The sequence below is a fragment of the Ascidia mentula genome, chromosome 5, assembly GCF_947561715.1.
Source record: "Ascidia mentula chromosome 5, kaAscMent1.1, whole genome shotgun sequence".
NCBI lineage: Eukaryota > Metazoa > Chordata > Ascidiacea > Phlebobranchia > Ascidiidae > Ascidia > Ascidia mentula.
In genome coordinates, this window is record NC_138570.1 from 716,511 (window position 1) to 739,385 (window position 22,875).

General features: G+C 38.6%; 2 protein-coding genes across 2 annotated transcripts in view; one reads left to right on the forward strand and one right to left on the reverse strand.

Moving 5' to 3' along the window:
- Nucleotides 1-880: 880 nt before the first annotated feature.
- Nucleotides 881-8,257, forward strand: LOC145903418 (uncharacterized). Its single transcript, XM_082991500.1, has 16 exons — nucleotides 881-1,015; nucleotides 1,364-1,534; nucleotides 1,733-1,834; nucleotides 1,958-2,002; nucleotides 2,082-2,162; nucleotides 2,456-2,509; nucleotides 2,674-2,790; nucleotides 3,224-3,323; nucleotides 3,464-3,582; nucleotides 4,139-4,372; nucleotides 4,588-4,790; nucleotides 5,312-5,429; nucleotides 5,737-5,856; nucleotides 6,210-6,380; nucleotides 6,702-6,865; nucleotides 7,223-8,257. The coding sequence occupies exons 1-16, from the start codon at nucleotides 895-897 to the stop codon at nucleotides 7,364-7,366; spliced, it is 2,064 nt and encodes a 687-aa protein (XP_082847626.1). The 5' UTR covers nucleotides 881-894; the 3' UTR covers nucleotides 7,367-8,257.
- Nucleotides 8,258-9,934: 1,677 nt separating this feature from the next.
- Nucleotides 9,935-22,875, reverse strand: part of LOC145903405 (hemicentin-1-like) — a 52,520-nt gene continuing 39,579 nt past the window's right edge. Inside the window, exons 84-108 of the mRNA XM_082991489.1 lie at nucleotides 22,543-22,771; nucleotides 22,140-22,256; nucleotides 21,616-21,748; nucleotides 21,088-21,248; nucleotides 20,565-20,736; nucleotides 19,955-20,125; nucleotides 19,388-19,558; nucleotides 19,156-19,326; nucleotides 18,756-18,926; nucleotides 18,255-18,425; nucleotides 17,626-17,772; nucleotides 17,220-17,341; nucleotides 16,923-17,060; nucleotides 16,471-16,605; nucleotides 16,029-16,194; nucleotides 15,386-15,505; nucleotides 14,850-14,984; nucleotides 14,450-14,572; nucleotides 14,015-14,140; nucleotides 13,015-13,140; nucleotides 12,400-12,693; nucleotides 11,934-12,056; nucleotides 11,449-11,572; nucleotides 10,876-11,034; nucleotides 9,935-10,512 (exon numbers count right to left, since the gene is read on the reverse strand). Coding sequence (XP_082847615.1) covers nucleotides 10,308-10,512; nucleotides 10,876-11,034; nucleotides 11,449-11,572; nucleotides 11,934-12,056; nucleotides 12,400-12,693; nucleotides 13,015-13,140; nucleotides 14,015-14,140; nucleotides 14,450-14,572; nucleotides 14,850-14,984; nucleotides 15,386-15,505; nucleotides 16,029-16,194; nucleotides 16,471-16,605; nucleotides 16,923-17,060; nucleotides 17,220-17,341; nucleotides 17,626-17,772; nucleotides 18,255-18,425; nucleotides 18,756-18,926; nucleotides 19,156-19,326; nucleotides 19,388-19,558; nucleotides 19,955-20,125; nucleotides 20,565-20,736; nucleotides 21,088-21,248; nucleotides 21,616-21,748; nucleotides 22,140-22,256; nucleotides 22,543-22,771 — 3,910 coding nt within the window. The 3' untranslated portion in view covers nucleotides 9,935-10,307. The remainder of the gene's footprint in view (nucleotides 10,513-10,875; nucleotides 11,035-11,448; nucleotides 11,573-11,933; nucleotides 12,057-12,399; nucleotides 12,694-13,014; nucleotides 13,141-14,014; nucleotides 14,141-14,449; nucleotides 14,573-14,849; nucleotides 14,985-15,385; nucleotides 15,506-16,028; nucleotides 16,195-16,470; nucleotides 16,606-16,922; nucleotides 17,061-17,219; nucleotides 17,342-17,625; nucleotides 17,773-18,254; nucleotides 18,426-18,755; nucleotides 18,927-19,155; nucleotides 19,327-19,387; nucleotides 19,559-19,954; nucleotides 20,126-20,564; nucleotides 20,737-21,087; nucleotides 21,249-21,615; nucleotides 21,749-22,139; nucleotides 22,257-22,542; nucleotides 22,772-22,875) is intronic.

The window sequence follows — 22,875 nt, forward strand, 5'->3', positions numbered from 1 at the left end:
AAAAAGTTTTTTTTCCTTGTAATATCGTTTATATAATACAGAAGTCTAAAAATAAACTCGCAGGAGTCAACGGATTACAGCCCGCGGGCCAAACCCGGGCTTGGGCCCCCAACACAAAGTTGTTTGCATGAATCGCACTGTTTTTACGTCACTACAAACATTTGAGATAAGGTTGTTTTTTAAGATCCTTCTTTTCAGACACAAATTAACCTAGGAATTATTGCTTTTGACCCCTGACCTTTTCTTTCAAAGGTATTTCTCGCGTGTTAAAACTGACCATTGTTATTTACCAGATTTCGAACAAGCTGTTGATCCAGAATTTGAAACAAAGAAAACTTCAACGCATATTCTACACGACTTTGTCGACTTCGATCTAAAGAAAACACCTCACAAGAAACTGAATGAATCGCATAAAGCTCCTGTACTAGATGAAATGGGTCGTAAGCAAGAAGATTTTCGAGATGAATTAATCTCTAAATCAAAACCAAATGCTGACCACTGGCAAGCCTCCAATGTTGAGGATAAATTTGATTTAGAAACGGAAATGGGTTTCGAGGATCAAAGGAAAAAACAATGGATAATAAATGAAATTAAACGCGATGAAATGACACACGACGCATTTAAAGATGATGACGAGGATATGGACGAGATTGAAAAAGAGGACGTTTTGCTGTGGCAGAACTACGCACACGAATCCTCTTTTCACAAAACAATTCAGCCTAAGTTTTTCCAGATATTGGATAATCTTCCAGTTTTTATAGACGCAGATGGTAAGAGTATAGTGCCTTCTTTTAAATTGTTATTTCAAAATTTACTGCCCCCGTTTTCGAAATATACCAAAACTGAAATGTTTACTCACGCGTAACGTTTACTTATGACGTCATAGCATAATAAATGCATATCGTGGTTTTGCTGCAATTCTGTTTTGCAGTTGAATGCGTCTATGGGTCGGTGAAGCAAGTTTTCAAGCAGTGTATGTGCGATGAAGGCTACACAGGCGACCATTGCCAAACACGTACGTTTGTTTTTTCATTTGTGATACAGCAATTTTTGAAGCAATGATAATTTCTGTGCGTATTTACGAAAACACAACTGGTGACAATTTGCAAAAAAGACCTTTGGTATGAGGCCCTTTGATGGTGTAGAAACAATGCATATTCTTGCATGGCAAGAATCGTTTGACGTGTAAACGTTAGGTCTGTTGTACACACACTTACTTGCTATCGAAAAATTATTTTATTACTCGTTTTATGGTAATCAATGTTAATTTTTTATATGATAATCAAAATTTGCTGCCACATGTTAAACAATTTAGACCTTTATTGCGACCTGCTTTTACGAATTACTCGCATTATTTGTTTAGACATCTTGAATTATGAGGCATCTGGGCACAAAGATGGGGATAACTTTCATGAAGATTTTGTAAAACGGAAACAACAAAGTCTAAGTGAAGACAAATGTCTCAATGGCATACCTGTTTACAGCAAGAAGTGTATGTGTCTGTATGGTTATTATGGTGAAGCATGTCAAAGAGGTAAAGAATGGTTTTTCATAACATGGTTTAAAGAACTTATCATCATATTTACAATAAGCTCTACAGATGTTTTTGATGAGAAATCACCTGCCTGTTTATAGGTTTAAATTCTTTATAATGTTTTTGATAAAGCATTGGTAACATTACATGTCTAACAAGCTTGTACTTCTGTTTGTGAAAACCTGTTTTATTGTGTAGAAATTGAAGGTCATTTAGAAGAAGCTTTTTCAGGTTCTGGGCATCAGTTCTATAAGCATCAAATAAGAGATGATTATCCTTACAGTGGTGAGCGTACAGAAGGTACCTTTATGTAATAAAACATATGATCTATATATATTAATAAGTTTTTAATTGTTTCTGACCACAACTCTATATGTATTACATAATGTTTGGTAGATTTTAATTGATGACTTTTTCATTCAGGCAGTGGAATGCCACATGCTTCCGGGCTTGGTGAACATGCAGAAGGTATTTCCATTTTGTGCCGTGCACTATTTTATTACTATCACTGAACTAGATTTCTAACCCTGTTGTTAAAATTGTAAAGATTTTGATGGGGAAGCAACTGTAAGACTGCAAGAAACTGAGGGTGGATGGGTATCTGGATTCCACAGTGGAGACATGTCTGGTTTGTACTTTCTTTCAAAATAAATGACTTCCACTCTGGAAAATAATGTTCTTATCGATAGACTGCAGATGCTGAGCTATAATGCTTTGTGTCATTTTTTAAATAATAGATCTGATAACAGCATGCGCAGTAATATTTCATGCAATGGCATGATCACCCCACTGCGCAGGTCCTTACTTGGCGATCACAGCTATCATATGGTGATCATTAGGTTTGCAGACTTGGCAGCTAGGCTAATGATAGCAGCATAACAACTTTGTTATTCTCAATGGTAAATCCTTCCTGCTTTTTAGGATCTGGGAGTGGTGGAGTAGAGTATAGTGCACAAGAATCAAACGGGTCGAAAGGTGGTTTGATTATGGTTTTTGAGCAGTGTAGGGTTTTTAGCTTTGTTCATATAATTTTAGGTTTACATGATGCTAATTTCATTGCATTTGCTTTCCGTATTAACTTCTTTAAACTTTATAATTTGGAGTGTGGATTTTTAAAATGATAGTGGGCAACTTTGCAGATCCAACAAAAGCAAAGGAGTCTTCTCGAACAAAATGGACGACAAGCAAGCTTGATGCCCATACTTGGGTACGTTGGTGGAAGTTTTTGTCTTCCAATAAAGACATTGCAGCGAGTGGTAAGTTTCATACAGATTGTTAGTATTTGTGGGTACATCAGAGTAAAGTATATGCAGCATTATGCTGGAGATCTGATATGCTGCTGAGAAATGCTTGCACTACTTTGGTATTCTCCAACTTTTGTTGTATAAATATTTAAACAAAAACCCATGAATGTTTTGACTAAATTGTAAAATTTTGTGAGAATTCATCAAGAAATTGCTGAGATAATAACAAAAAGGTGTCTGTTGCACTCTAGTTGCAATTTAACTTGTATTTCAAATCGCGATATCTCAAAAATTAATTGGTTGATTTTTTAAAAATTTTGAATTTTGAGTTACTCCATCAGCCTGCAGCTGTTGTGGATATTTTATAGAATTTTGAAAAGGTCATGTCAAAAAAAGCATTTAAAGTGGGTGATTTTAATGTAAAATTACTCCTACCTTTAAACAGATCATATTTTGGAAAACAAGTTTATTGCTGTATCAACTGGGATTCAAGGAACTAAATCTGTGCTGCATGTGAAAGAAAACAAACCTTTCAACAGTTACAGGTGATGCGCTTTTCTCCATTTCTGTTAAAATTGTTTTGAACAATTCGTAATTTAGTAAATTGTGTCTTTCCTTATGACATAGATAAAATTTTTTGACATGTTTTTAAACGAAGAGTCAAGAATTTTCACTTTATGTTCAGGTTTTCCTTTGTTCCTAAACGTAAAGGTGGAAAATCTCGTCTCGAACTTACAACATGTTTTACGACTCCTGAGCATTCTATAAATATGTTTGGAACTACCGATCTGAACCCATCTATAGGTGAGTTAACTTCACAAAAGTAAACATTTTGTTTCAATTCAAAAGGTACTGGCAACGCAGCCAAGTCGGGAAATGTGATTAATCCAGCTTGGCTGTGATGTCAGTTAACCCTATAATCAAAATACAAGTGCTGAGATCTCTATATCCAAAAGGGCGTTCCTGCCTTGTTGCGCGAGAGCATGTAACATTTCTGTTTCAATGATACAAGAATACAAAACTGAGAAAGCAGAGGCCACTGTTCCAGCCACAAAGTAACCGGTCCACATGGAAAGGACAAATTCCTGATCTTGGTTCATGGTTTAGGTCACATGTTTCATGCATGTGGCATCTGAAACCAGTTGCAAGCTTTTAATCCATATCCCATAAGCTACCCACAATTGCCATTGGTGTTGCCTATGGCTATCTTTGGCAAAAACATTGTTATACTCAAAATATGCTATGGTATATTTAGAATATGTCACCCAAGTATGTGAAAGTATCCATGCTAAATGGTCTGTGTTGTTAAGGGAACCTCAGGTCCTAATCCACTAACTTGCTACAATGTTGCTCATTACAGTGTCTTCCCTGGGAACGGTTTGCCCAATAGTACATCAACCCATTGACGCCATTCATACACACAGCTACGAAATGTACTTCCCCAAAGGGGATTTCCCTCAGCGTGGCAAGTACATTGTTACGCAATGGCACGGTTCGGCGGACCCCACCATTGTACGGGATGAGTTTGGTTGCACGGCGCGCCTTAGTCATTTTGACAAATCTAAACTCTGCAAGAAATACGCTTGCAAGCAAGGTCTGTATTAGAAATGTGGAAGTTGTTCATCTTATTAGCATGTGATTTGTATCTCGTTGCTGTGGCAACAGTTGATTTAAACAAAACAATCATTTTTTCATCACAAGATGGCTTAATCTTGATCAGTTAGGGAGTTCATTGTTCATGAAATTCTTAAGCAATTCTCAATTTAAATCTCGTTACAATATTCCACCCATGGTAACTTTGCCTTCAAGGTTCGATATTTAACCGAGACGGAAGTTACGTCGGTCTCCAGTACGTGCAAGGGGGTTACCCACCGCTGACACTGTCAGTTGACGGAGGAGAATTTCTCGTCACCTCGAGATTGGATGAGCGGGTTTTTATTGAAAAGGGAGGATGTGGATGGAAAAAGAGTCAACCTCCGTACTTCCGGTGTCCGTTGCATCCTCATCAACAGGTTGTTTGCCATTGGTCAGATTAAATTATTGAGCCAGCGTTTCTTAATATCCGGTTCGCATTTCCCTTCTCACATAAAATATTTTCACTTCAAATGGAATTTTTTAGTTTTAGTTCTACTTCATCGGATTTTTGTTTTCAATACATTTTAGCTTGGATTTTATCAATATTCCTGGCCTTAAAAAGTAGTTTTGAACGAAAAGATTTAACTTAACTCGTCCGCAAGTGCAAACTGGTTGTGAGCCAATGGTTTAATCGATTCTCTATCATAGAAGGAAAGTAATCTTAGGAGTAAGCAACATTACACTGTGGTCGTTGTTTTTGGTGTAAATAATTTACATAGAAATAAGTTGCTTTTCCATATCAGTAAAAGATATTATTTTGAGCAACTGTGGTGGTCCGAGCACCCGTAGATCAGTCGGATAAAGTGCAATATTATCCGAAGATTACGAGTTCGAATCCCACATGAGGACGGGCTTGCCTCCACTTTATCGGTGACGTGTATTCGTAATTTTGTTCCAGTTCCATTTGTTGGCCCGCTTTCCATTCTCGAACATCACGTTCGATTCCTGGATCAGGTTTGAGTGGAAAATTAAATGGAGCGAATTCAGCGTCCACAAGAAACCAAAACACAACAAAGGTGAAAATTATCAAAAGCAAATTTATTTCACAAAAAAACTAATCAAATAATAAGTTATCAGATATCTGTGACAGAAATGTGAAGAAGATAGTTTTGTTGAGAGTGTTTAATCGTTTTGTGTTTAACGCAGAAAAGATTTTGTTTTCTATTTTATATTGCAGTAAAATTTTTATTGAAACCAGTGCAAAACTTTTTTCTTCACGCTGTGTTTTCGCTTAGTTCAATTTGAATATTTCGGTTTGAATAAATGAAGTTTACCAAGGAAGGGACTTGGACTGTTTAAAAGCTGTTTTATTTGTTCAACTAGATCCAGGGTTCCTTTCAACAAACGCTTGGATTCGTCTCTCCATCAACAACGTGGCGGTCGTTGATTGGACGGGACCGTGCGGGAGGAACGACTTCGGAAGAGTCCCCTACTTTAAGATAGGTCTGAAGACGACGTCTTGCGTTTGATCGAAGACCACAATAAACTTTTTATAGAGTTTATTAGACTAAAAAAATCTTTGTTCCGCTTTTGTTTGTAAATTCTTAATTCTCCTGGATTTCAACCACCGTGAAACTTCTCTCTAAAATGTTTGACTTTTGATTAAATTTCATGAAATTCTCCTGAAATTCGACAAATTTCAAACCCACATAAAACTTTCTACCAACAAATAGGAACAATCTAAACGCTATGCGCGGTTGAATTATGGTAAAAAAACGTTTCGTATCCAAAATAACACCGGTTCGAATCCTGGTGTGGTCAAAAACAATAATCAAGAAACTTTAAATCTCGTGCAGGAATGTACAACCCTTCTGGAAGTGAGCACCCTGTACGTTTATACATGAGAGATTATCGTCACGATTTTACCGAAACCAAACATCTGTCCACGTTTGAGCGGAGGAGGGTGGAAAATTTACCTGTGGTTTCCGAACGACAAAGGTCAAGTAAATGGAACCTGAATCGGAATGGTAAAGAAACAAATATCTGGATTTCCAACTTACTGTGCATCCTTGGATGTAGTTTTAATTCTAAAACATTGATTGTAATAAGGGTTGAAAGTGAAAAAATCTTACCGAAACGATTAAATTTACAGGAACAACATAAACCATTGTGTTTTCGTATGAGTTGAGATTTCTTAAATAAATGAATAAATTTGCTAAATTTAAGTTTCTTGCAACTATTTGAGACACACAAGCCGTTGAATACATACCGGAAGCGCGTGTATTTGAATCAATCCCAATTCGAAAAGTAGACGAAGCTATTCTAATACCGCCCTTAATTCGTTACAGCGATTACCGAACCAATGGTGTTTCGTCACGTGAGCGGTGACGCGCGATGCGAATTGCGCGCCAAGGTCGATCATGTGGCCAACCTGATGCGCGCGAGATTTTCGCGAATGAAGGTAGACAAGGTGACCTTGGATTTATTGAAAACAATGACGTTAGCGATTGAGGTGCGTACGTTAGTTTTATTTAAACGTGTTTTGTATACGCCTAGAACTTACATGAGCAAACTGTGGCCTATTTGCAGACTGGCTATGGCAAGACACTATGTTTCCTTATATGTGCAATAAAACATAATAATTGAGACCTGCAGACATGGTGTAGCCTACATTGTTTCGACCTGTAAGGTCTCATCAGTGCAGCTAATGACTGCGGCACTGAACTAGCTTTTACACTAGCGGGCACACAGATTTCCACTTTGTGGTACCTTTCGTTCAACGTCGATCCGACGCCCTGCCTGCAGCACTCAACTATGTTTCCTATTTTGACACAAAAAATCTTGTGTTGCAACTTTTTTGTTCGATCAGGCGCAAGATTTCAAGATCCGGCAACTGGAGAAAAAATTGGATGAGAAAATTCACAAAGGAAGAAAGCGGGATGAAGAGGATGTTGGCGATGAAGTCGAGGATCTTGAGGAGTTGTCAAGTGGAAATTTAGAGGATTTTGAGTAACTTTCACCACTGTTCCGGGCATAGGCGCCTGGTTTTCATATTTGCAGGGGGCTTATATTGTGACGTCATTAATTATTACTGTGACGTCATCAAGTATCGCAAAACTGGCTCTGAATTTCAATGAATGAGGCGCATTAGCCAAAAGGATGGCGTTAACAATAAACACACGAGATCGTTATGTGACGAAAGTTACAACCGAACTTATCCGAAACTAGGTCAACATTAAGCGTCACTTTTTGTGCTATACAATTGTTTCCGAAAAAAAACATAATTAATGGGATCTAGTTCACAAAAATATAGAGATGCATTCAACCTGTGTAGTTTCAGCTAATGTTGAGATTCCAGCCGCCCGTTTTACCATTTGGTGCCGCTGTTTTCTGTTGTTGACTGGCAACGTCTTGCGCTCAATCGCAAGGCCCGGATAAAAAGAACGATGGAAACGCCTTGTTTTTGGGTCCATGGTTCGGTTGTGACGTGTTGAAAGCCTGACAGTGGGTTTAAGATTAATCTTTTTGAACGTTACAAATGTAACAAGTAACGTGGTATCAACGGTTTGAATTTGTTTCAAAAACTGGGCGCCTATGGTTACAAGATTCCCATAGTTCAAAAGTTTGATGCTACCGTCGCAATAATTGTCTGTCGTTGCTTAATCCCTTTGTCGTCGACACTGTTCAATCCGGTTTAAACATAGGGATAGAAATGATCGACCATTTATGATACAAACAGAATGGAAAGCAAACAAATTATAGGGAAAATAACCATGGTGTTTTCGTAATAAGTAAATAAATTCAAGTTTCTCATGGCTATTTGAGAACAGCGTTCCTTATTTCAGCTCGTAATACAAACCATGTGAATTCGCTTGAAAAACAAACATTCTTTGTGAAGTTTTGTTTGCCACCAATAAATGCGAACAAAATTTGTTTGCAAACTGCGACCGCCTATGTTTTTTTGTAAAATGTCATTTTACCTTCGAACGTCGTGGTTTTTGTACCTCATTAAAATGTTTTAAATTTTTTTCTTGATTAGTCTGTTGATTGAACGATGCACTTTTGAGTAAAGTTTAAACATATAGGTAGAAAAAATGAAGCCAAAATCCAGAAACACAGAAGGGAATTTCACAGTGATCGTATCTGTTATTGCAAGTATTTGGCCAGAAAATGTGCGATTCCAATTTTAGTTTTAAGATGCGAGAGGTTTTTGCAATTAACGCATTGTTGGGGTTGAATATTTCCGCAAAAAAGCAAAGTTAGCCAAAATCCAGGGCTCTAGTCCTGTGGATTTTGTAAAATTGGTCACATATTATATATGAAACTGTAGGTTCTGAGCCAAAATACTTTCATAATTCTCACAGAAACAGAACAAAAAACACAATATGCACAACAGATTTCTTAAAACAACAATAGTAGTATTAACATTATGATCCTTCAGACAGCGATGGGATAAAGCACATCGGGACACAGAATGTAATTCTCTGATTCACAAAATTCCAAAACTGTAGTAAACAAGCTCTGCAGAAAAATACATAAACCTGAAACTTTTAGCTGCATGAGAATTTGTTTACTTCTTATACCCTTATTATCTGTCATTTACATTCAAACTTACCCTCATTTATTGTTTTGCACCAAACTTTACACTCATTGGTAATACTTTGCATCAAATAGTCATACATTTCCAATAACTGGTTTTGTGAATATCATATTGACAACTGAAAGACAAAACCTTAAATTAAAAATTCAATCAATGTGAAACAAAAGATCACAACAAAAATTAACTCTTACCTGAAGTAACTGATATATGGAAACTCACACAATTTACTTACAATGACACATGTAAAGGTGTTGGTATTCCATATTGAGCAGCTACTTGCATTTTATGAACTGGATGAGAAAAAGTTTAAAGATACATAACTAAGTTTATTTGCATATATTTAACTGCCGATACTTCCACCCCTTACAACCATCAGTTCAGAATATTCACATGTCTCAAAATCAGACAAATTATCTTTAAAAAAAATTATGAATAAAATGTAAACCCATAATGACCATAAAGTTATTAAAACGTCAAAAATAGTTTCATGTTGCAAACAAATAAACAAACAAGCACAAACAAGCAACTTTCGCGCTATTGCCAACATTTAAAATAACCTTGAGTTATGACGTTGTCAATCGTTTCCTCATGTTGTTGCGTATTTCTATTGAGCTTCTTTATTTACATTCACATGGAATGCAGAATTTATAAAGAGTGAAGCAAACACAGTTTTACCGTATTATCAATTGATTTTGACTCTGTTTTTTTCCTTATTGTCTAAATATGGAAATTTTGCTTTTTTATGTTGTCAAAACACATATTTTGAGACTTTGGTAAGTTTAATGTTAATTTGTGACGATAATAGAAGTTTAAAGACTATGCTGGTCAACTTAGCACTATGTTGCAGCAAGTTATTAATTTTCAAAAAGGCGCCCCATCCTGGTCAGGCAGAGATTAGGCCTATATTCCACTTGTGTTGACTTCGACATCAAAATTTTGTTTATGTCCAAAACAAAACTTCCCGAACATGCATGACGTAACAATCAACAATATGACACCTTTGTTAAGTGTGGAACTCTCAACTACGATTTATTGAGTGGTAAACAAAGTATTACAGAACAGGATGCAGTCGCACGATGGCGCCCGAGACGAAAAGTGATGTAACAAGGCGCATTTGTACAAGGTAGAAAAAATCGGCGGTGTTATGACATCACAACAAGAATTGGGGCATTATTATGACATGACAACTAGCAAAATAAAAGCCAAGTTTCAAACAGTCGCATTCGTCGCCGCAACGTAAACTTGAAGTTATCTATGATTCTTTGTTAGATTCTAAAATAGGGCGCCTATATTTAGCCTTCGCCAACAAAATCGGAAATAGTTTTCTTATTGTTTCCCATTGTTTGATCGTCAGTTAAAAGCGGTAAGCGGCAACGCTGATGTAAATGATAAACTTGGTCTTATATTCCACAGTGAACCCGTCCGGAGCCAAAGAGGTCGCTTGTGCTTCAACGTGGTAGGTGGTAGAACGCCCCAAACTCCTCGTCGTGTAAACGTATCCCTTGTGGTCTTGGGTGCGGATGGCAAACGGGCCGCCGAAAGTGTTGCGGGCAACGAACCTGTCAATTAACATCAGATAAGATGTTTAAAAATATCAGGAACTTATGTAGCAAGACCAGGCTGGTGTTTATCCAAGGCAAACAGTTTTGTTGGAAAGATATTGTTTAAACGTAAGTTGTACGGTAATGGTCTAAAATTTGTCCAAACATTCAGGTTCCAACCTTTGTATTTAAGTTAATATATCTTAATCTCTATAGTGTGTCATGTTGACATATATACATTATATTGAAATGAAGTGGTTGATGTCATACCTGTGTAAACTCCTACATTTTCAGAATCCTATGCTTGTAATAAGCGAACAAAGCACATTATTATTACGTTTAACGAAGTTTAAAATCTACATGATTATATTGGCGACGTACGTGGTGTTGCGATGCAGTTTGTCTTCACTGGTGTAAACTGCCAACCTCACCAAATCCGTATGAGCAGCGATACCGAAGGGCAAAGCCACAGTCTTGTATTCTATCGCGTACTTCGGTTTAAGATGGCAGTCCGGTCCAAAGCACTGCTTCAAGCAATATCTATAGCAGAGGGTAAATGGTTGGAGATCTAGAGATAAAATCTCGCGAAAACGTAATTTAAACTTAGTGCGTTGAGCTGTATGTAATGACTACCATACGCCATTCCAAAGTTGTTATTCTGAAGGAATAAATCGTTTAATAGTTTTTAACATTATTTTCCCTCGTATTAATTAACCTAAATTTAAAACAATGCCCAACTGCTGGCATTGCAACCGACGCTATAGTAAATTTAGTGAATTAACATTTTGACCTGCAGACAGAAGTGCACACATAGTTTTCCCCTGAAACCTAGGTCTAAACAGTGTGTACACTACTGTCTAAATAACTCAGTGATTGTGACGCTCATTTACTTCAAAACGTAGGTTTATGTGTAGGGAAAAATAGCTGATATTTGCATTGTTTTCCATTACTCACCCTCCTCTGGTGCGAACGTACGATGGAGGACAAGGTGTGTTGAGACAGGTAACTGATCCACGTTTGTTGAAACACATCTGATTGGGAAGACATCTCATCAAACCTTCAGCACACTCGTCAATGTCTAAATCACAAAACACCAAGTCTGGTTATCCCAGGAACTGAAAGAAAGTGATGTTGTCCCTAATGTTTCTTTCTAGGTAAAAGTAAAGTTAGTGTAAATGTGACAGGACCAGGGCTTTCCTGAGCAATCTATGTTTCTACTTCCATTGGCAGTGAATTTGTGGAATGTCAATACATTAGTACTCAGGTTATCATGGGCATGCTTGTCTTGGTTGAGCACGTTTTTTTTACCACACCGGCATTTGAACCCAGGATATCTTGGGCACGAATCCCGATCAGGTTTTTTCCATGTACGTATATTGGTCGGACGCTTGACCAATGCTGCCAATCATCAGCCCAGTTAATACAGTTAGGATAGTTACCTTCACAATTGCGCCCATTAGCGGCCAGTCTGTATCCGACCGGACAGAAACAGCGGTAGCTTCCCACCGTGTTGTTGCAGCTGTACTGACAAATACTTCTAACCTCCTGGCACTCGTTGATATCTGGGAAGAACATTGGATACTTATAGACAAGTAATAGTGGAAGTCTTTGTCTGGCCGTTTGGCCGTTAAGATCGTCTACATGAGTCACACCAAGCTGCTCAGAATGAAGCAGAATATGCGAACAGGAATTTTTTTTTAATTTTCGCAAATTTACATTTATTTGCTGCTCATGTATTTTAAATATGTAAGATTAGTTACATAAAATACCACTTGTCTTCAAAATGCTATTGTCAGATAAACGATGCTGTTTCATATCAAACTGGTTTGCATTGCTACACATATAGTATTTACAGACGCACAACAAAGCAGATACATGCACTTCCATGCCATACACAGTCCAAACGCATGCATACAGGCTGTGACTTAGCAAGCGAGAGAAAGCAAGGAAAGAAAGCAGAGAATCCCATGCGGCAAGGCTTCGAACCTTGGCACCGTCGTCCGGTCCATCGAAATCCTATCGGACAGTAGGTGGCGCTCGGGTAGCGCGGAGTATTGGAAAGTCTGACGAGGCCGGCGCACGACTTCTCATCCGCCAAGTACTGCATCCCAGGTGGGCAAATGCAACGGAATGAACCGATCGTGTTGACACAACGATGAGGGCAAGGACTCCTCGTGTACTCGAGACATTCGTTTAAATCTGCCATGTTGCGGGGGTTTAGGGGGCGAGTGTGGTAGAGAAGGGCGATTAAAGTTGGTTAGACAGTTGGTGTTTCGACGTGCGCGTATTCAAATACGTTGCCAACATGCAAGTTAGTCGATGACTAAAGTAATATAGAAAAAGCAAATTCCTAAACAAGAAACTGAAACTTTAATGTGTGTGTTATAAAAAGATGACGTCAGTGTTATGGTGGGCAAATTAAACACATGAAGAAAGGTAAATTAATACGAAGCAGTCATGCAGAGAAGTGGAGGAGTTAGACAGAAACCGCCCTTGAAACCACAAACACCACAAACCAACCTGTACAGGGGGGCCTTGTTCCCGTAGCTTTGTAACCGGCAGGACACACGCAACTGTAACCTCCTTGTGTGTTCTCACATCTCATACCATGAGCACATGAGGTTGGATCCGAACACTCGTTGATATCTGGGAACACAATGAAAAGTTTTTCTTTAAGAAGGCAACCTTATCTCATGCAGCCACACTTAATTCTTTTGCGTAACGCAGATGAAAACTTCACGGTCAATTTCACAATGTCAAGCAACCTTGCATCTACACAAACTCAGAAAGCACTAGCTGAAGAACAGAATCAGTCTGGTATTAGTTAATAACCCTAACATACCAGGCTGATCGTGTTTGCAAACTTGTGCTTTTTGTGTGTGTATTGTTACAAAAAAATAGTGGCCAATAGGCCAGCATAAGCTGTCTATGGTTAAGATCCTTGTTTGCAATAATTGTGTCTAAACGCTTTATCTTTCGAATACTTGTTTCGCTTTAACAATTATCTTCAGTTCAAAACATATTAAACAGAAAAAAACAAAAGCAAAATTGTGAAACCGGCCAATAATACAAGCTGCTGGTTTAAAGACGCTGGGAGACCCCGAACACTGTGGCGAGTAAACTTCAAGAAACCAACATTGCTTGAAATTTCCTTGTGCTGTTGTTACAGGGGTCAATACAACCTAATGTTTGAAGGGGTTTTGAAAAATGCCATAGTAACATATGTAACTCACAACCCATTATTAACGCTTTTGATGTCACAATGCCCTACGTATGTCACAATCGTTTAATATTTCATATTATTTCGCGAAACCGACAACAATTATCAGAAAAAATCAATCCCACGTTTGTTCTAAGTGTTAAAACTTCATGTGATTCAAAGTCGCAGCGACAACTTCAACAAATAGTGGGAAAGTGTTGGCTATAATTTGTCAAGCTTCACATTCCGTCTTTCAGCTTCAATGATCAACGTCGAAGGTGTTACGTTGATTGAGATGGATTCCCTACATTGAGAACTCACCCACACAAACGCCCGACGATGTTTTCTGCATTCCTTTGGGGCAATCGTCAATACATCTGTAACCACCTTGCGTGTTAATACAACGCTGGTCAGATCTGCAGGCGCGGCTCAGACACTCGTTGATGTCTGGAAAAATTAATACAATAAGCAGTTGGAAAAACTTGTGTAAATTGATGATGGAAATGATTCGAGTCTCTTTTCAATTAAAAGTTGGGACAAAGTTAAATGCATTTAAATAATACATTTGTAAACCTAAAATAAACTTACAATAGTATCTGAAATTATCGGACGATTCGCCATAAAGTCAACGCTGTTTTGTACATCAATTTCCATCAAACATGCAGTAATGTATTCATGTATAAAAATAACGACTTTTTCTAATTACCTGAGGTTTGCCAAAAGTAGGAAAAAATTATTTGATCGAATCAAACTAACCACGACAAGTTCCAGCTCCAACCTTCCAGAATCCGTTTCTACATTCACATCTGAAAGATCCGATCGTGTTGTGGCACACGTGGTTGCAGATTCGTTCGCCAGGTTCGTTGCATTCGTCGATGTCTAAACAATAGTTCAATTTCTTCAATGAACCGTGTCAATCTCTGGTCTACAACTATAGTACTTAGGTCAGTCTGTTCAAAACAGTGCACCAACAAGTACTATATTACAAACAACAGATGTAAAAGGAAACTAAATGTGAAATTGCCTCTGTACAATACAAGGCTTGTTTTCGTATAAATACAACATAGCCCGTGCAATGGTCTAAGGTTGATAGAGATATAAATCCAGCAATCGATAAATCACATTCAAAACATGGCGTCCCGAAATATTTCTTCACCTTCACAAATTCTTCCATTACTCGTTTTTCTCAAGCCTGCTTCGCATATGACGTCACAGCGGTAAGATCCCAGAGTGTTGACGCATTCGAGAGTCGGATCACAGATATATTCACCCGTGAAACACTCGTCGATATCTGGAACAGAAAGAAGAAAACTTGAGTTGGAAACACACAAGCATCCGCTGCATCCACTCGAAATCAAGTGACAGACTTAAGAATGATTTTTTTTAAAGAACTGTTCTTCTTGCGTAAGGTTACGTTTTTAGGTTGTACTAAAAATCAATAGCAGAATAACAGTTCTTTAAAATTACAATGCCCGACAGCAAGAATATCACTATATTAAGTAAGATTCCGTTTTAAAAGGAGTAATATTAATTTCAACTAATGAACGGTAACGCCGATTCCTGCCATAATAAATAAAACACATAGGATGTACTTTGTATTGTGGATGTACTTAAATTTCACTTCATTCACTCTGATATGCAAACAAATGTGTACGAACAGAACGCAGTGGTGAAAAATCAAAAATAACGCACCCTCGCAAGTTCGTCCATCGGGGCCGATAGAATATCCTGACGGACAGGAACATATGTAAGATCCAACAACGTTGATGCAGATGTGGGAACACGGATGCTGCGTTCGGCATTCGTCCTCGTCTTGAAAAGGAAATTGAAGAATTCAGCTTAGTGGTTATAAAGGTCAATAGAGGTGATGAAAATGACATAAAAATGGGGAATCTGTCGCAACCATCCATACTATGTGCCGGTTTGAAACATGAGTGTGGTTGTCCACCCCATGGCACGTGATACACATTTGGCCCGTTGAGTGGTTTTAAGCGGCGCTTGCGCGCCGTTTTCCGAAAACTTGTTTGCATGATGCCATTCGGTGGCGACTAATTAGCATGTAAGGATTAATACGTAGGACAATGAAACATAAAATGACGATGTAATGATTTTGTCTGTTTTGATGCCAACGTTTAAAGAAAGTGGGAACATAAATTTATTGTATTTTTTTGCAATTATTTGCCTTCGTCAAAAAGGTTGGACGCCAAGTTTACAACAAAACAACTTTTACTAAAAGCCTTAAAATGAGGAACAATGAAAAAAACAACATCTGCAATTTAAAACGTCACCAGTCTTCCGCAAACTGACATTAAACCAGATTACATGAGAGTTTTACCTGTGCAATATCCTCCACTCGAATGAAGAACGAATCCATCGGGACACCGATCACTGGGATCTCCTCTTCCGATCCTAACATCCATTTGGAAAAACAACTCCTCCGCGTCGATGTCGTAATCAACAATGATGTCACTCGCAGATAACTGCTCCACCAAGTACGGCATCTGTGAAAGCAAGGATTAGGGAGTTGCGAATAGATGACTGTGGATTATGGGTCCTTGAAGGCTGCTACATAGCAACCGAAACGTTGATGATTATAAATATTATTCCCAGCAGCGTCTTTTGTATTGAAAGAATATCGGATTATTCGAATTCTTGCTGAGGTATCGTCACACTTCATGTACCACCTCCACACGTGGCGTTCAATTACAACCAACCAAGCACGAATGACAGAAATAAAGCCTCGAGAAGGGTAAAAGATTGTGTTTTATGCGTCCTACCCTTCCTCTTGATGCGTTGTACGATATGGAATGATTCCACGTGTATGGCATGATGTATCCGTCCATCGCCAACAATCGGTCCGAGTAAGCGTACAACGATCCGTCCCCTGTTTGTACATAATCCTCCGTGTAATCCTAAATACAAAAAAGTTAAAGGACCAACTTACTGCGAATTCTTGCACGAAACGTCTGAAACAACACGACTTCATATCAACATACAAGAAAAGTCCTACACAGGTGATATTGACCATAGTCAAAGGTCAGTTTAAAGCATCGCCTCTTTACCGTGCTGCTTTAGAAACAGATAGAAAGGGAAATTATGCACTAAAACATGAGCATCAGGGAACAAATGCGTTTAATTAGGAACTTATTACAGTTAAAGCAATTCACAATATGAACACTCCCTGTTAGGCTGGCAGAAAAGCATTTTTTGAACTCGAAGGACAACTTACCTTAATATCGATGTGTGTGAACGGGTTGGTTTCTGGCACGTAACCATCCATAGTGACTTCCATCTTAAGTTTGCCTTCAGAATCCAACCCGTGGGCTGAATGACGCATCTTGACAACTTCCCCACTTGCGAACTCAACCTTCAACATAAAACTGTGTCAAACTTTGATGAAACCCTCCGATTTGGTTTTTTTTTCTAGTTGATCAACGAAACTTAATTCAAACGTTAGAAAAATGATACATCTCAAATAAATTGCCTAGGAACGCATTACAACTTATGGCCAACCAATAAAACGTACCATGACGTCACGGTCGAATATTCCCTCAGTTAACGTGTATCCGTTGTAAGCTCCTTCAGTCTCTCTTGCCATCGTCCAATAAATAGGGGTGAGAATGGAAATCTGACTTTTCAGGTAAGGACCTGAACGCAGTGATTTGTGCAGTTCGTATACAATTCAAGATTGGTTGCTTGCGCAAATTCTACAAAAATGCTAATATGGCGTGCAAACAATAATAATTATACGATACCCCACAAAACTTCGTTGCGATTACAACCCCGGATAATGCTCGTATTGTGTTGTGTGAATAAAAGGGGGATTTTCAGTGTAAATGTGGTGTTTAAACTCCAAGTTACGCCGTGTTTTGGTGTTCCACCATTGCTGCACTTTTTACAAACGTATAAAATTAAACACGTTTGCTTCCTACCAACGGACGGGGGAATATTTTTTATGGTCGCTTGGATCCGTGTGAGGTCATCACCGATGTCGGTTCCATTAGCTGAGATATCGGATCCGCCGAATGGAATTCCGTTAATGTTTCCGAACAGGATTCCTTCACCGTGGCGTGGTCCACCTACATTTGAAAATGATAAATCCAGTCATTATTCGACACAGGTGGTCGTACGTTAGACGTTGTACCACGGAGCTTGATTGCTTTTTTATATTAGTAACAACGTTTTTATTCTTTGAGCTAATGTTTTTTATAATTTTATCATTTGCTTTACATCAACGTTTTGCTACTTACATAAGTTACAATGTTTGAGACTCGCCATTACAAAAATAATATGTGTTCAAACCCAACACACATCGTGTCGAAAGGTGATGGGAGTAGAAGCAATTAACTGCAACATGTCATAAATTCAGTTTCTCTCATAAAAAGCTAATTTGTCAATGGAAAATCTTATAACGCACTTTCACCCATAATAGCTGCAACGATTCAAACCCAACACACTTTATGTCGATTGGAGTGGAAGCAAGTAACTGCATCATATTTTCTCACACAACCGACCAAAAACAATAATTTTTTGAATCAAAATCTTAAGTTTTTCAACCCACCTTTGCATTGTGCCAACTTGCACACGTCCACCTGGGAAGAGTCACCCGAACACCATCTTCCTCTGTTGCTAGGAGGAGGATTAGTGCAGTATCTCCTCCTGCTCCTGACCCCACTTCCACACGTTTTGCTGCATTCAGTCCAATCTCCCCACAAAGCCCAATTGCCGTCCACTAAAACACATCCATTTATAGACATAATATTTGCACTTAAATGAACCTAGCAATTACGTAAATGAACTTGTAAGCAATGTACTGAGATAACGCGGACAGAGAAACACACGACCGCCCTACTTACAATAAGCTAGACACATGATTTTTCTACAAATAATCAGTATGTTCCCTGACCATTGTTTCACGATCGAAATATTTGTGCTTAATAAAACACTTGCCGATTCGTTTTGTTTGGTCACAATGGCAATATTTAGAAATAAATTCACAGACATTTAAATATCAGAAAATAAAAACTACACGAGGAATTTTAAGTCTGCAAAGACTAATTACCCGGACAGGAACGGAGTCCGCACGGACGAATATCGGAATCAGATCCCATACAGAATCTTCCTCCAAATTTAGGAGCCGGATTCGAACAAGATCTGTATCGATTTGCTTGACCGCCTCCGCACGATCTGGAACAGGTGCTCCACAATCCCCAATTTGCCCAATTTCCGTTCACTGAAAATTCACCCGTTTAAATGCCATCAATACCAAATGAAATTCATCTCCAAATCCATTAAACTGTTTAAATTAACTTGCATACCATTTTACTTGTTTTATTTGAGGTTTGTTGAAGTCTTTCACGCAAAATTAAATGATTTGCACAGAAGCAAACGGTTCAAAATGGTCGAAATAGACATGACCGGTCCAAATAGAATGCACTGGAAGACAGACAAATAATAATCACCAGAGCAAGCGTCGATGTTGCAATTATCAAGTTGTCTGTTGGACCCGGAGCAAGGTTCTCCTCCTGGACTTGGGAAGGGTTCAGAGCAAGCCCTCGTCCTGGCTCTCTCTCCTCCTCCGCAAGACACGCTACAGAACTCCCAATTACCCCAGGATGACCAACCTCCGTTTACTAAGGAAGACATTTTGTTACTACTACAAAATGACATATTAAAACAGAAAGCAGAACTTGCCTGGACAGGATCTGACGTTGCACATTCGCGATGACGTTTCAGACCCGAAGCACTTGCGCCCTCCACCGAACGGTGGTGGGTTATTGCAGTGACGTAATCGCATTTGTTCCGCTTCGCCGCACGTGGATGAACATGGCATCCATGGCCCCCACAATGACCAGCCACCGTCAACTGTAAAACAGGAGGCTCATTTGTCAATGGATGAATAAATACTTGGAAATCGTAGCTATTAGTTCATTGTTTTGTGTAAAGTATAGGTGTAGGCACTGTTCGTTGTTGTTAAATGCATTTTAGAGTTCGAGTGATACTAGTTGGGTAAATTTGCTTGTAATTTTGACAAACCGGCTTCAGGTTTCTACAAGCTACATGTTTTGGAAGATTTTGAAACGTGACTTTCTGATGGCTATTTTGTACCTTAATCTGACCCATTTTAATGTCATTTGCAAATACACTAATGGTCCAAAATATACAACGTACGGAAATAAAAAACTTGCTCCAAAAATAAGCCAACCAAACATTATTTACTCAAGCTTAAAACCTTCTACAGAAATCAACTGCATTTCTCACCTGAGCAACGTTGGTTGACGCAAATCATCCTCTCACTCACATCTCCATTGCAGGGGAACCCCCCGTGACTGGGAGGTGGATTGTTGCACTCACGTGACCGTGACCGCATTCCCTGGCCACACGTGACTGAGCATTCCTCCCATTCATACCACGATCCCCAGTTGCCGTTGACTGGAAAACGGAAAGAATAAAAATAAAGTCAGCCGCAAGTGAGAGCTACTTGCATTTAAATATTAATAATTCAGTTCTATTTTATTTTGCACAAAAAGAACTTGAACGCGAATAAACAATTAATATGCAAAATACAATGGCATGGTTACCGATAAAACCATAAGGGTTATCGAGTCAGGCGCACAAGTTAATAAACAAATGACGTTATATTAAATGACGTTTTATGTCAAATAAAACAATAAAATATGTTATGTTGGACAAATGGTGTCTTTAACAGTTCTTTCCCTCAATGCACATTCTGCCGTTAAATCACACCCAAAAGTCGCCATAGAAAACACGTGCGCAAACACTAGAGGCGTAAAAGAGACGACGAAAAAAACTTTGGAACACAAATATATCAAAATCGTTTCGCAACAAAATGGGCGAAGTTTTCGGTTACCTGGACACGGACCCTGCCCGCATTCCCTCGTTTCTGAAGAGGATCCATCACAACTTCTTCCTCCGTTGGCAGGAGGAGGATTATTGCAGGGCCGTTGCCTCTCTTGCTCTCCGTAACCGCAGGTTGTCCCGCAAGATCCCCACATTCCCCATTCTCCGAATCCTCCGTGGACCTGAAAGAAATCCCGCAGAAATTCAGAATTATTCCCAAGTTTGTTTTAATTTATTTTGTTACAAATCTCACATGGAAATTTATGCTAATTGAATCTGGGAATCATTCCCAACAGGCCCTGACGATTTCCACCTTATATCTAATTATGTCACAAACACATAAAATCTGTCAGTCTTGGTATGGAAATATATTATAATTTTATGATTGTATATGTCATACAAAAGACCAAAAGTTTTTTATCAGATCGTCTAAACTCGATTTCTTTTTAACTTGAAAAAAATAGATATTTGTCAATCCGGATATCTGTCTTTCCGAAACGCTAAATACATTTTCAAATTATTCTCACACTTACCCGGACGGTAACCAAGGCGTGTGAGTAAGAGGATCCCATGAAGTTGGTTGCTATGCATTCGTACTCAGCCGTGTCCTCCAACCTAGCTGTGTGGATGAGGAGGGAAGTGTTCCGGAGGACGGAGGCTCTGGGTGGCAGAGCGTGACCGGCTTTCGTCCAAACTAAGGAAGAAAGCAAGACTCAAGGTCAGCGAATAAACTATTAAGCCTTCAACATTGAAAACGCTTGAGAAAACGTTGACATTTTTTTAAAAGAAAAAATTCCTTTTTTGACGAAAAAAATTTCACTGATGACCGGTTTTCGTCCATACTAGGGGAAAAGCAAGACTCAAGGTTACCCAAAAAATCTTAACCAAATATATTTCACGCATGACTAAACACAATTACGGAACAATTTGTTACAAACACATTTTTACATTTTTTTGCGAGTAAACGACTCCATAAATCACATACGTTGTTAAATAAACGTGGAAATACTTTTGTCAGAAAAGTGAAAGAATCCACGTTAATATCATTGAGTGAGACTCACCAATTTCAGGCTGTGGTTCCCCAATCGCCTGACAATCCATCAATATTGAGTTCCCAGCATCCACGACTGTATTTTGTGGTTCCACTATAATGATAGGCGGCATCTCAAGTACGAGCTTAACGTCGACTTCCACCTGAAACATAGTGGGGAAATTATGTGTTGCAAAGCAGAGCCACAAAAGCAGTGGTCAGCAAAGTTATTACTCCTGTGCAAAGTTCAAATAAATCAGTCTTTTTATGTCTACGAACTGAATTCTTTCGACTTAGCACTCTTTAAGAAGACTGGCTTTTGTATTAAAAAATGTTGGTATATAAAAAAGGGTCGGACAAAGCTTCTCACTGCAAAAGACAACAGCATAAAATCTGATCACATAATGGTAAAAAATTGCTCAACAAAAAAAAGTTGGGAACCGCAGCGTTAATGGATATAAAAGATCAAATTATTTCACCCGTCTAGTGTTTTTGTTTTGTCTTTAAAGTTTTAACCAACTAACGGACAAACGATTATTTTACAACAGATTTTACCTGACCAGCGTCGTTAAATGCGAAGCAACTGTAATCACCCGCATCTACCATGATGGTGTTGTAAATGATCAGAGAACCATTGGCCAGTTGGCGGATTCTGTCATTCAGCTCCACTTCCTATAAACAAATCATGCTTTTATGTTCTTGCATTTACTAACAATTGTGGGCACTCATACTACAGCGGGTACCATACCTACACCCATTTATACATCTACTAGACCTTTCAGCAATTCGTTAACACAACTGCTTAGCACTATCTATTGAGCCAAGTAAAACGCAATGTGTAACTTGGTAATATTGCAAATGTCAATGATAGCTCCACAAGTATACAGTGTTTTGTTTGTTGAGACACAAAATTGTAATACTAAATAGCAAGACTACTTTCCAACAAATAGATACGTACCTGTCCATTCTTCATCCACGTTATCACAGGTCTTGGATCTGCTCTCACCGGGCAATCGAGCATCGAATTCCCGCCGAGTTTATCAACTTGTACCGGGTCTTGTTCACCGTCCATGACAGGTGGGGATTGGACGCGTACAAATGCGATTGCGTTGCGAACTCCTGCGGGGTTTCTTGCCTCGCAATAATATCTTCCAGCATCCAGAGGTTGTACGTTTTCAATCACCAACCTATTATGAAGTTTTTTGTAATTAATGAAGCGTCGATCATTAAAGTTGACAAAACAATGTTTCTAGCTAGATTGTGCGTTGAAATTGAAAAAAAAACACAGTTC

Bases quoted from the DNA above. Each gene is read 5' to 3' on its own strand.
- LOC145903418 (XM_082991500.1), top strand. From the start codon at position 895: ATGCATATCGTGGTTTTGCTGCAATTCTGTTTTGCAGTTGAATGCGTC. The intron at 2,003-2,081 runs GTATTTCCATTT...AAAATTGTAAAG, and splicing joins GCTTGGTGAACATGCAGAAG to ATTTTGATGGGGAAGCAACT. The intron at 2,510-2,673 runs GTGGTTTGATTA...GCAACTTTGCAG, and splicing joins AGAATCAAACGGGTCGAAAG to ATCCAACAAAAGCAAAGGAG.